This window comes from Medicago sativa, chromosome 2, assembly GCF_051527215.1.
Source record: "Medicago sativa cultivar Bolivia chromosome 2, Bolivia_mono, whole genome shotgun sequence".
Taxonomy (NCBI): Eukaryota; Viridiplantae; Streptophyta; class Magnoliopsida; order Fabales; family Fabaceae; genus Medicago; species Medicago sativa.
The window spans coordinates 3,516,670-3,530,593 of NC_140750.1; the positions used below are offsets into that span (position 1 = coordinate 3,516,670).

Consider the following 13,924-nt stretch of genomic DNA (forward strand, 5'->3'; position numbering starts at 1 on the left):
TGTTTCCAATTACAATTTACCGTTGGCTTTTTTTATGTTATTTATTTATGACCGTTGCAATTTAACGTTGGCTTTTCCTTCTTGCTCTCATTTTCTAAAAGTCCCTAAAAATTATTCATCCATTCCTATCTTATTTACTCATAATTAAATATTGTATCGATAAATTATTTTGGACAATGGATCCAAACCAAAATAATTTCTACAATTTCATGTCTAATTATCAATCTCCTCCTAATCCTAATCCAAATTTTCAAAATCCTCCAAAATTGTAGAAAATTAGTTATTGTTTGTTTTAATTATGTAATTTTAGATTTTAGAAAACTTGTTATTGTTTTAATTTAGATTTTAGAAAACTTGTTATTGTTTTAATCATGTAATTTTATCATCATTTTAAATAATTTGTAATTTTTAATATTTGGCAATATTATTATTAATTATTTTTCAAACTTTAATTATTTTTCAATCTTTTAATAAACTACGGTTCATATAAATTTTGTAACTTTACATTTTAATCAATTTAATATGATAAAATAGATAATAGTGTCTTAAATAAATAGTTATTGGTGGGACCCATTTAAGACCTTTTGTTAGAGGGTCTCTATTGGAGTGGTTGAGTACCTATTAGGTACTATTATTAAAAAACAATAAAAAAATGATGTGTCAACGTGGGACCCGTTTAAGACCTCACAATTGAGTGTCTCCATTGTGGATGCTCTAAGAGTACTCTTTAAGAAGACAAAAATATAAATAATTGATGAATTTAATCATGAAAAAGTCAATTTTTATAGTTTCAATGTAATAAAGACAAACTTTTTAAGATAAAGTTTCTTTATTAAACTTTGGGTCTTGTTAACCAATGTCCTTAGGGCACTAGTTAATGATTCGAATATATAAATAATTCACAAGTTTTATGTAGATAAAGTTACTTTTTGAACTTTCAATGTGTTGAATACATCATTTCCAAGATAAAATTTTCTTTTTAAACTTCTTAACAAGTGCCCATTTCCCTTAAACTTTTTATCAAATATCCTAAAGGTATTTGTTATGGAAAATGTTAACTAGTGCTCCCGAAGCACTTGTTAAGGAAACCAAATATAGTATAAATATCTTGGAATTTGTGTAGTCAAAATTTAAAAAGTATAAATAATGATATTTTAAATGCAAATATGTTTTTTTTGTTTTCTTAACTAGTGCCCTAAGATCCCAGATATATTTTCTATTACGAGGAGGTTGGAAGAATTGTGGACAAGGGGCATTTGATTTTTAATGAGAGAGGGGGGCAGATAGAAAAAGTTAGTTGATTTACCAACCAACCACCAATCTATCCAGCTATCTAGAACTAGAAGTGGGTTAGATTTAAAAAATGTGGACCCACCAATTGAAAAAGAGAGAGAGAGACCGTACTACACTAGTTGACATAGAGCCCGACGACACCGTATGGTTGATCCCGCGTCTGTATCACTGCTAACAACTGAAACGGTTAGTACAATCATTTATTTACTACTACACCTCTCTTTTCTTCGTTTGTTTCTTCTACTCTCTTCAATTTGCATTTTCAATTTCAACGTCCTTTATCGCTAACTACAACAATTCGTATCTGTAACAGTTAGTTAAGCTCGCGCGTGTTTTTTGATCTCTGAAGATGGGGAAAAAGCGTGTAATGGTGCCGGCGAAGGACGTAGATTTGTCTTCAATCAAATACGAACCTGAAATTGTTCAAGGTTATTCATTCATTCTACTAACTTCAATTGTTTCTTCTTTCGTTAACCAATTTCACTCGAATTCAACTTTGATTTGACTTTTTTGTTTTGTTTTTGCAGCTCCGCATTTGACTGGCTTTTGGTTTCGATTTTTTGTGAGATTAATTGAAGCTCCATTGATAGGTCCTTTTTTGTTGACTATGTTGAAGAAGGAAAATAAAATTGATCAGGTTTGTGTCACTCATTGAGTTAGTGTGCTTAAATTGTTACTCGTATTATCGTGTTTTGTATTGAAGAAGTTTTTACTTCAGTTATGTGTCGTTATAATATTTTTGAAGAAGTTATAATATTTTATGTCATAGAACTGACACTTTAGATTGAAAGCATGTTTGAGTGTCTGGCACATGTTGATGTCCAAAGCTGATACGACATTGACACCTTACAAGCACTTTTATTTTTTAAAACCATTTTCGTAGAGTGACATTGGTGACTGGTTTTATATTATGTCTGCTTGTTTTACTGTTAATTTTCCGGTTTTAATGATGAACAGTTATTGCGGAACACTGTGTTTCCCGAGGAACCCATGTTTAAACCTGAATATCCACCTCAAGGTGATTTCTTATACTATATATTTATATGTTTGCATCGAAGAAGTTCTTGTCGAATTTACCGAAACTTAAAGCTTGATTTGTAGAGATTGTTTGGGATGACTAGAAGGGAAAAGGAGGAATAAAATTACCTTAGAGATAATGAAAACTAGCAATTCTGCTAAATTATTTGCATTGCATTTGAAGAAGCATGTTTGGCCATATAATAACCCAACCTAATGTTGCAACATAAATTCAGAAAAGGAACACAGTGTTGTTGAGCTTGACGAAGACGGGAGACCTGAAGGTAGAGTTGAGTCTGCCTTGAACTGTCTTCCACATTATGATCCTGCTAAATTATGGGAAAATTCATCTGCACCCTTTCGGTACTGGAAAATACGTGACTATGCTTATGCTTATCAGTCTAGAAAAGTAACCCCATCTATGGTATGTGACATTCAGTTGATAGCAACCTCAAATATAGAATTATCTTTATTCTAAATTAACTTGATAAATGAAATGATTTCACTTTGAATACATAGGTTGCTGAGCGCATCATCTCAATTATAGAAGAGAATGGAATAGATAAACCTCCGTCACCACTATTGTTATCTTTTGATGCTGCAGAAGTCCGAAAGCAGGCAGCAGCATCTACTCAGAGGTTTGAATCAGGTAATCATGTATGATTCAAACCTGCAAATAGATGTTTAAGTGTAAATCATTGATACATGATTATGTTGAGACATGGTGGGACCAAGCCTGGATAATTATTGTAGTCACACTCTTGGCCTTATGCAGGAAATCCATTATCAATATTGGATGGAATTTTCATTGCCATCAAAGATGACATAGATTGCCATCCTCACCCGTCTACTGGTAAGCAAGTCTTAGGATGTAACTTTGTGCGAGTAATTAAAGAGACACGCTTAGATCATCTTTTGGTGATGGCAGGTGGATCAACATGGATGCATGAGGTACGTGATGTAAAGATGGATGCTGTCTGTGTTTCAAGACTTCGTAGCTGTGGTGTCATATTCATAGGGAAGACAAATATGCACGAGTTTGGCATGGGTACAACAGGAAATAATTCTAATTACGGGTAAGCTAATTTATATGTTATTTATTGATGCCGTTATAAACATAAGAGGCTTTTGGCTTGTTAGAAGGGCGATATGTGCATGCTTTACCTAATACATATTTAGGACTTTATTGCTTCCCACTCTTCCTTCTTCCAAATTAGGGGACACAAGTAGTCAAGTACAGATGTTAACAAGTGTGTTCTTATTTTCATTCCTTATGTGTTCATTTCACTTGGCTTCCATCACAAGCTTAAGAACCCTTATTGAAAGGCAAAAAAATGTTTTATGGAAAGGCAACAAATGAGGGAAACTTGAAGAAATGGAAGAGTAACGGAAAATTGCACACTCATGTGCACAATAAGATCATGAGTGTATGACCGAACCCAATATACCCTTGAAAACTATTTTGGTTGCTCATAATTTTCTTACGTTCTTCATCAAAATATACATATGTGATTGTTCAACTGAATTTTCTTGAGTTGCAGAACTGCAAGAAATCCTCATGCACCTGATAGGTATACTGGTGGATCCTCTTCAGGTCCAGCTGCAATTGTTGCTTCTGGACTATGTTCTGCTGCACTTGGCACTGATGGTGGAGGTTGTGCAAATCTGATGTGTCAAACTATTTATTTGCACCAATTCTATATATTGATTCTCATTTTCAAATATTGTGAAGGCAGGTTCAGTACGTATTCCTTCTTCCCTGTGTGGTGTGGTAGGATTGAAGATAAATTACGGGCGAACAAGCATGCAGGGGTAATTTCTCACTATGTGCTAGATCAATCATAACCAGCTCTTTGTGTGTACTATTTGTTATTCAAGAAAGTGATATTTACCCTATTGTAACATGTAGGAGCAATTATATTTCGCGACCTTATTATTCTATATTTTGGGGTAATGATTGCCCATTTTGTATTAGAGCTATGAATTGAATTTGTCAAATTCCATACTTTTTTTTCAGTGTTGCACCAAAGAAAAGAATATACGTTGAATAAATTCCTTTAGTGCCAAATTGAAGAAAGCTTGCTGCAATAGATCTTAAATATATTGATCAAACACTACATGACTGCGATGGTCATAACACAAAAAGTATCATCTTTTAGGTTATTACTCGAAATTATTGTCATTTGACATTGGTTTAAAAGTATGCTACATTATTAGTCTATCTAAGAGACTGAAACCTAGGGAATTAAGCCCAGCAAACAATCCTCCTTTATTATGTGGGTAATAGTCCGGTCTTTTGATAGTGAAGGAACTTCTTTAACTTCTATTCATCAAACTTAGAGTTTCTTTTCACATTCTAGTCTTAGACATTCGTGGATAATAGTTATAGTGTGTTTTGTGACCGTTGGATCTTTGATGGTTAGTGAAATATTTTTCAATCTTCTAATATTATTGCATGATGCATTTTCTCATTTCATTTGCACAAAAAATTCAATGAAAACATGTTATCTTCTCACTTAGAATAAAGTTTACAATTTAGCAGTTTTCAAAGAGCAACATGTCGGAGTAGTACATATCTGAGAAACGTGTAAGGTTCCCAGAATTTAGAAAAAAATAATTTTTATGTGCCAAAGTTTGTGACATTGACTTGGTAATAAAAAAAAAAGGATCTATGGAAATATATTTAGTTGAATTAAAATACAATTAGTGTTTGACTAGCTAAATTTATTTTATCTGGAACTCACACCATTAATTTTTTTATTTATTTACAGGTCCTTGTGTGATTCTGGGACAGTGGAAGTTATTGGACCCATTGCTTCAACGGTAGAGGATGCGATGCTAGTGTATGCAACACATATTTTTCCCGTTTTCGCTCAGTTTTCTTTTTTAATTAATTCTTTCATTTTGCTTGTCGGCTATCTACTTTGCGTTCCTCAAAAGACCAGTTACTTTTCATTATTCCTCCATGGACACACAGGTTTCGCGATGCTAGCGGTTGATTTATGTTGGGTCCTAATTAGTAACTAAGCACTTTGGAAATCCACCCTTAAAGCTAACTATTAAGGGGTAGAACCAAGCAACTTAAATATTCCACCAAGCATCCCATACTACTAGATGTAGGGCTGAGGCACCCAAAATCCCTATTATGCGCAGAATTCTCATTGTGCAGTATTATACTTATGTAGAAGTTTTATCTGGGATTTTCAGTAGAAGTGAAGTGTTTATTTGGTAAATTGGTTTTTAGAATCAAATGGACATTTACAACCAAAATAAATTAACATTGTCTAATCACACAGCATCAAAAACAAAATTAGTTATCAACTTTAATTCTTGCAAAATGCAAGGCCTAAAATAAATGTGAACTTCCTTACTGGCATCTTTATGGTTTACGCCCTAAACTTTCTTTTACACATTTGCTTCATTGCAACTTTTTCAAATTTTTTCTCTTTTGATAGAAAGCTTCCTCAACGACCCTTCACATCATGCTTTTTGCTCATGTAATATAAACTGCTGTTCCAGATGCAATGTTAATTTTCCTATAGCATCAATGATTTCCGGTCCGGTGGTTACGCAGACATTTTTCTTTAGCTTCCCTTCAGTTAAACTTATACTTATTCAAGACTAGATCTCTGCGGTTTTAATTGTTTGAGATAACATTTCAATAGTCGATGTTAAATATAAAATGAAGATAACAATAGCCTTCCTCTTGAAGATGTATAATGAATATTTTGTGTGCTCATAATTTAGGTATGCGGCAATGTTGGGTGCATCACCTGCAAATAGAATCAGTATGAAACCGGTAATCTTTAATCCTTCAATTGATATTCTTTTCAGTGATAAGAAAAGCTGAGATTGGAAACTAAAATGTTGAAAATTAGATGTCATGGACTAATTATACATATAAAAAAAGCAGGCAACCTTACAATTATCTCAGGTTAATTGTGGTGGTTAGCTACCCTAATTAAAAGAAAAAATTGAGGTGTAGGAAAAAAAGAGATAGCATTTTCAAAGGCTGCTGTACTGACATTATGAGACTCATGTAGTTATGATTGAGCACCTGAGATTTCTTAGAATATTCATTTGTTATGAATCCTGTGATTTTGGATTCCGTTTTTCTAAACAGTACGTAAATTTTCATTTAAAATTCTGGCGTAATAGGGAAATAACTAACCATATGCGGAGGAAATAAAAAAATAGATAACCATGGACCAGGTAAAAAGGTTACTGTAAAACATTTTACAGAGGAAATTTTTGTACTCTTCAATCTCACTCTTTTGGATTTAAATCTCTCTTTTGGAGTTCATTTAATGCAAATTTGTTTCTCTATCTATGTTTCGTTTTTGATAATTACCATTTTAGTTGAAAAAAAAAAGATACTAAATTTTTTAAAGCATCTTTTAGGGGGGGGGGGGGGGGGGGGGTTTATCCCTCTGCCAATCTCATAATACCAGTATTCGAGAACACCAATACCAAATAGTATGGTGCAGACACAGAAACTAGCAAGAAGAAATGCTTGAGAACTTTCATGTGAAACAGAAGAGCTTCTACTATTTCAGTGACATTTCTGTTCCAGCACTATCCTGTTGGTGTATATGATTCTGAATATTATTTGAAAAGATCTAAAGAGTTCAAACACTAATCTGAATATATTGACTAAGCTTAACTAGTGGGTCTAACGGGTTAAATACAAAATTATTAATAATTGCATAACATGTGCCTACAGCTATACAACAACAACCACCAAGCTTTATCCCACTAATAATTACATAATATGTGCCTACAACTATAATTACTTATTTACAAATCTGCATGACATAAACAAACTACCATACCAAATTACCAACTCATATTCTACCATTATGTACTCTGTTTTTTATTTGAAACATTCTAATAATTATGATGTTTGCATTTCTCTGTTTCTTGTAGTCAACACCTTGTTTGCCAACCCTGTCGTCTGATGATGATACAGATGCTTTGAGATCATTAAGAATAGGGATTTACACACCGGTAATCACGCTATCCTTTGAACATGGAGTTTTATGATAAGCTTTTTCTAAACAACATATATTTATTCCTGTGAAGTGGTTTAATAATGTCCATTCAACTGAAGTCTCTGATAAATGTGAGGATGCTCTTAATCTGCTGACAAAGGCACATGGTTGTGAAGTAAGTACATTGTATATTCATGTACCGCATGATTGTTTGTACTTTATTTCTAGTCTAGCATGGTGATGGTGTCAAACAAGTCTAAGTATTACACATATCTCCCATATTTCAAGGTGGTAGAAGTTGTTATACCAGAGATTTTGGAGATGCGAACTGCCCATCTTGTTTCCATTGGCTCTGAATGCTTAAGTTCACTGAATCCTGATATTGAAGACGGGTATGTTTGAGTATATTTTTTTTTTTTTTTTTTTTGTTTTTGTTGGAGGCACATATGTTTGAGTATATTAAAGCTTTAGTGTTGGTAATTTCATTTATAGTCTTAATAGAGCAAACAATAGATAGATAACTGTGCTGACTCAGCACAGTCCCTAACTGAATTAGAATCAGTTGAGAACAGGTATAAATACCTGTTGCTACTATAATTGTGAATAGAATTCAGTTTACAGAAAATATTCAACATAGATTTTCAATCACTTTCTCTCATTTTCTCATTCACCAATGAACTATTCTTAGTTTCTATCAGGTCTGATTCTAACAAGGCAATTTGGTTTTTTTGTTAAAAGGCACCCTTCTCATCTTTTACCTTGCCTGGAAGTTTTCATGAGAAATTTATGGTGGTTTCCTTACTTCTTTTCTTTTATAGGAAAGGTGTAAAATTGTCATATGATACTCGCACAAGTTTGGCACTTTTCCAGTCATTTACCGCAGCAGATTATGTTGCAGCTCAATGTATTAGGTAATACAAGTTTATAATAAATATACCAAATTTACATCCTTTTAGTCAAATGTAAACTCTACTTAATTTTTTTTGTGTATACAGCTTCTAAAGTTTATTTTATCCGTTTCAGACGAAGGATTATGCATTACTTCATGGAGATTTTCAAGAAAGTTGATGTCATAGTGACTCCAACAACTGGGTATGCATGTATAATGAACAACTACAGTAGAAATTCAACTAATTGTAATGGACCATTTGTACTGTCTTAAATTTCTGTTCAATTGATCTAATGTGGTTTGGATTCATCTAAAATTATTTGGTAGGATTAAAAGTTGAATTTTATAGTCTGGATAACAGTACACATGACATTTGTTAAATAGTTTATTGGTATTAAGACAATTACATTATCATTATAGCATCTGATATCTACTTGTTCACGCTTCATCAAACCAAGAAAAGAAAAGATTAAAACTTTTAAGGAAAACCTAACTGATCTTATCAGATCTGATGATTTGTCTTTGATCAGTTAGCAGCAGCTTTTTTAGGTTATAAGTAAAAATTTTGGGAGGGTGGGACTGAAAAACAAGTGTCATTGATGAGGAAACACCTGTTTACGAAATTCAACCGCGACTTATTTTTGGAAGGTTTTGTTGTTGCTGAACTGCTTTTATTTGTGACAGTATGACAGCTCCCAGAATACCTCCAAGTGCCCTTAAAAGTGGTGAAACAGATATGCCGACTACAGGTGATTGTCTTCACTTTTAAATATTAGATTGATGATATATTTTCCTGAATGTTTTGCTAAGAAGCGTCCCTATAAATTATAATGTTTATCATCTCGCAATAAGATAACTTGTTTGTTGGCATTAGATGAGTTAATGGTCTTCAGACTCGTAGGTCAACAAAAAAGCCAAACAAAAGTTTTCCATCAAGATTCTGATTCCATAATCTATTTATCATGACTGAATCCAGAGTATTGGTGGCATTTGTTTTCACTAGATAAGTTGGAAATAATGGATTGGATGTGTGTTTTTGGACACCATTTTCTTGACCTTATTTAATACACAATGACTTGCTTTGTTCCATGTATTTTAATTAGAAGCTTTTTTTTTTTTTTTTTTTTCCCTCAGGTTACCTCATGCGGTTCGTTGTTCCAGCAAATCTTTTGGGACTCCCTGCCATTTCTGTCCCGGTAAGTGCGAGTGTTATCAATCATTCAAGAGTATTGTGTTATTATTTTTTGTCTTGGGAGTACTTTGATTCAGATAACCATAATAATTGCTTACAGGCTGATTCTTTTAAGCTAACAAAAAAATATTTTTGAACAAAAGTATGTATTCGGCACAAGAGATGCCAAATTAGGCCACAGAATTCCAAACCAACCTGAGAGAAAGCCATCCTGATAATCCCTAACCCCAAAAAACTGTGATACACCAAACAACAAAAGAAGCAGCTAACATATTAAACTACACAAAATAAGAAAAGAAATAGCTAACATATTAAACTACACTTGTAATTTTCAAAAACACCCAAACATGCAGCAGGATTAGTCAACCAAGATGAAATAGGGTATCTAAAACCGGATAATCTCACAGTTAGCCAACTCTAAGATTTCAGTTTTGCCACTTCTGCAATCTTTTCCACATCCAAGGAAACTGACTTGAATTATTGCAAACTATATTGATCACCAAGCATCCTGATACTCCTTCCTTACTACATCACAGCAACCCCTGAAACTGTAAGAAGTGATTCCTACAGTCATTATGCAATATTGAAGTTACACCCATCCACATGAGACATGACCTTCAAACTTCTCGATAAGCAGGGCATTCAAAGAATAAATGACTGGACGATTCTACTGTCGACTGACAACCAAGATACATTCATTCTGATAGTGACAACATATTTCCATTCACTGAATTTACTTTTGTAGGCACTGTACTCTATTCAACGCCAATCTCCAAACAAAACCTCACAGCTTCAGTGGTACAAGTTTGTTCCATATTTTAGCAAAAAATAAATCCGGATTGTGGGTTCTCCCATTTCAAAGCTCCATATATGTTGTCTCTACTGTATACTTCCCACGCTGATCTCCTTTCCATCACGAAAATCAGAGTCCCATATGTTCAAAATCACCTTAGATAATAACACCTGCAGTTCATTTAACAATTGAAGTTCTCACTGAAATAAATCTCTCATCCAATTCCCCTCAATCCATTTACCCATCTTTGTCACTAGACTGGTATTATCATATATGTTGTTTATTCGTTTAATTGACATGTTCCTTCTATAGGTGGGTTACGATAAAGAAGGACTTCCAATAGGTTTGCAAGTAATTGGCCGACCATGGGCAGAAGCTACTATTTTGCGTGTAGCAGCTGCAGTAGAGGTACGTCTATTTTCATGCATAAATATAATAAGTGTTAATACTCAAAACCTAACCCAAAGTTTGTGTGATGTATGAATTTATCTTTATATCTATTATTATAAGAGTTTAATTTATACACGTTCCAAGTATAAAAGTATACACATGAATCTGATTATTTCTAAAAAGTGGTTAATGAAGTGGACTTATGTAGCGATTTGATGAGTTTTCATTGGATGTCGGTGCAAAACTAATTTACATTGATAGTGCATCACCATTAAAAGATGATGGCAACACTTCATTTAAGGAATGTTTAAAATATTTTTACACTGACGGCGTATATATTAATTGTTTATATTTTTGGTAAACTTACTTCCTAATTACTTCCTAATTATTCAGAAACTCTGCGGGGAGTCAAAGAGAAGACCTTTGACATACTACGATGTTCTGGGGGCAAACTGAAGCTTAAAATACTCTTGTGGGTCATTAATCTGTGGCTGAAAACTTCTAGCGTTATTTGGAGATAGCTATCCTTTTAACAGGATTTACGGTTTGGCAAACTTCCTTGCAAATAATATCTATAGACAAGACTGTGTTAATAACCTCCACAGACATAAAATATTGTGTAGAAATAATGGATGAACGCACTATCAAAATGTAGAAGGGGAAGTATACAGTCAAGATTATATTTCATTTCAGATTAATTTTCATGTAAGAGTAACCTACTCTTATTATACATTTTTGTTAATTGTTATCCCCTCGAATATATTTCATTTCATATATGATACGTTTGCAGTTACTACTGTTTTATAAATTATAAACAGATTAATGTCATCCATTTTTTAACGTTATTTGAAGGAGTTTTAATATTTTATGAGTTTAATTTTCATACACAATCAATGTGAACATTTTTACACCATCAGCACAACACAACCAACCATACACATTGTAGTTCTTATCTCCATCTACATTGTGAATCCCATGTCCATGCCTGACCTGGACATACGGTTTTATAAGTTGGTACCGCAATGAAATAAACAGTGTTATCAAATAGTGGATATAACGAGCTATGTGCTGTGGAATTTTAGAAATCGCTATTGTTCCACGATACACAGTTTAGTACCAAGTGCTATCAAATAATATGGCTATAGCAATGTAGTGCCGCGAAATTAGAACAAACCTATTTTCTGCATTTTGCAATTGAGAATCCTGGAAATAACCAAGGCAAATATTATTATTTGGTGTCCTTGTAATGAAACTCACATCGGCTTCGAGTCCACACTAGATAAGTGTGTTGACTGAAAACAGTTCAATTTCGATACTAACCACCAGGTGAATGGTTTTTCAACAATGCAGTGGAAACAAATTCGGACATGCTCCTATAAACCTAGTAAACATTCATCCAGTAAAAGATAACAAAAATGAAAAATAATTACAGCATCAGAATTCTAGTGTGTCCAAATCAAAGCAACAAATAACTAATGAAAGCAGAGGGAACAAGAGTGTTTACTATTACGATTAGATTGTTCCAGTTTTAAGCCAAATTGAATAACTTCAATTATTCTTAAAGATTGCTTTGAATTTGAGTTAAATTTCAATAGTCCTCTTACATCAGTTACATGTAATTATAATGTTACTATTTTTCAAAAATCCACAAGGGGTTACTATTATACGCGTAGCTCTTGCATAGTTTTATACGTACTACATCTTCCCCCCATAATATCTGTCACACTTAGTAATTTTATTAAATTGGCAATTTTTTAGGGAATTAAATTGTATTGTCATTGTTAAACATTAGTACATTTACTGTTATACTAAATCTAATAACCTGTCTGGTTATGCATTGTAATAGCCAATATTGAGTCCCAATGCCGTTTTTGCCGCAATTTTAAGAAGCTATATATGCAAACTTCACACTTAACGCACTGCTGCATTCACTCCAATTAACGTGAAAACAAACACTCGTTAAAGAGAAATATTTGAGCGTGAAACACATAATATTAATTAGATAGTACAATTGAATAAAGAAAACTTAATTACATTGAAAACTAAAAGTAAAATCCATTATAAGACAATTTTGTGTGCAAATGTGATGATTATTATGGAATTGAAGTGTAATATACAACACCATCAAGAAATACTAAGGTATACTAAGAGTTACGACTCAATCGTTGTTTTTTGAATTGAAGCGTAAATTCGAATTCCAATGGACTTACTTTCAAACGTTGAACAATAGGAGGACTTAAAAATAATCGCCTTGTTATAAATACCACATGAATTGTATCCATCATAAGCTCCAACCATTTTCACAGTAATCACCACCACCTCTTTTTTCTTTTTCTTTTCATCCTTCCAAAACCCAAAAATCTCAATCGATTTCAAAACTCAATTCAATGGCTCTTCGAATTCAACACATTCCAATGTTCTTCACAATCTCTCCCATCACACTCTCCACCAACCCAAAACCCAAACCCCCAAAAATCTCATGCACCAACAACAACAACAACAACAACAACGATGTATCACTCGCATCAGAGTTTGCAGAAAAAGCATCCATAATCAACGCACGTGCAAAGCAAGCAGAAGAAGCAATGAGAAAGAGCAGAAAGATTGTTTTCAAAGAACTCTGCGAATATTTAGAACTCAATGAAGAAGAAGGTAAACTCAAATGGAAGGAAATGGGTGAAGATGAGAAATGGGTTTTGGTGAATGGGTTTGTTAAGGAATTGGGTCAATTTTTTCATCCTTTGTCTGAAAAAGCTACCAAAGAATTGGTTGAAGAATATTTGCTACAAGAGAATCAGCCTCCAAAAGCTTCTCAAATTTCTTATCCATTGTTTCCTTTTGATAGTATAATTGGTTTTCCATAGAAAGAAAATTCAATGTTCTGTTTTCTTTTTCTGTTCTTGTTTTGGAAAATTGTCAGAAAAAGAAATTAAAGTCTGTTTTTTGAGGGGCATGTTTTGAATTATTGTTTTTTTCTTTCTTTCTTTCTTCTTAGCATATTTGATCTCAGTTTATTGCATGAAGAATTTGTTGTAATAGTTCAACAAAAGAAGGAACGTGTGAATACAAGTTGGAGTACCAAAACACTTGTAATTGTGTGTGGTTTAGGCTCTTTTTGGATAAATAACTTAATTTACAGCTTATAACATAAGCGTTTATCTTGGTAAGCACTAGATGAAATCATTTGGGTTAAATTGTTTTCATGTAAACTATATGTTGATTTCATAACCTATCTCACAAAAAATGAGTTGTTTTCATAAATTTTCCAAAGCAATCTCACAAAATGTTTAGTCAATAAATACATCAGTCAATTCAAACACTCTCTTAGGCTTTTAAGGGACTAACAGAAGAAACTATGA

At 33.1% G+C, this 13,924-nt stretch overlaps 2 protein-coding genes across 5 annotated transcripts; both read left to right on the forward strand.

Annotated features, from left to right (window-relative positions):
- Nucleotides 1–1,437: 1,437 nt before the first annotated feature.
- On the forward strand, nucleotides 1,438–11,410 carry FAAH (fatty acid amide hydrolase). 4 transcript variants are annotated; one of them, XM_085741969.1, is made up of 21 exons: nucleotides 1,438–1,479; nucleotides 1,607–1,721; nucleotides 1,821–1,930; nucleotides 2,251–2,311; nucleotides 2,547–2,734; nucleotides 2,830–2,959; nucleotides 3,086–3,163; nucleotides 3,239–3,386; nucleotides 3,852–3,964; nucleotides 4,047–4,122; nucleotides 5,082–5,153; nucleotides 6,058–6,109; nucleotides 7,237–7,317; nucleotides 7,393–7,476; nucleotides 7,590–7,693; nucleotides 8,120–8,212; nucleotides 8,325–8,393; nucleotides 8,875–8,939; nucleotides 9,325–9,386; nucleotides 10,488–10,583; nucleotides 10,959–11,410. In XM_085741969.1, exons 2-21 carry the CDS (start codon nucleotides 1,643–1,645, stop codon nucleotides 11,019–11,021), a joined length of 1,824 nt encoding a protein of 607 aa, XP_085598095.1. In that variant the 5' UTR covers nucleotides 1,438–1,479; nucleotides 1,607–1,642; the 3' UTR covers nucleotides 11,022–11,410. The 4 variants fall into 4 exon arrangements, with proteins under 4 accessions (XP_085598095.1, XP_085598096.1, XP_085598094.1 ...); XM_085741970.1 differs by having other exon boundaries at nucleotides 1,438–1,721; XM_085741968.1 differs by having other exon boundaries at nucleotides 3,086–3,386.
- A 1,135-nt stretch (nucleotides 11,411–12,545) lies between these two features.
- On the forward strand, nucleotides 12,546–13,527 carry LOC146943680 (uncharacterized). The gene has a single exon (XM_085741954.1). It carries the CDS (start codon nucleotides 12,953–12,955, stop codon nucleotides 13,427–13,429), a length of 477 nt encoding a protein of 158 aa, XP_085598080.1. The 5' UTR covers nucleotides 12,546–12,952; the 3' UTR covers nucleotides 13,430–13,527.
- The last annotated feature ends 397 nt before the right edge of the window (nucleotides 13,528–13,924 follow it).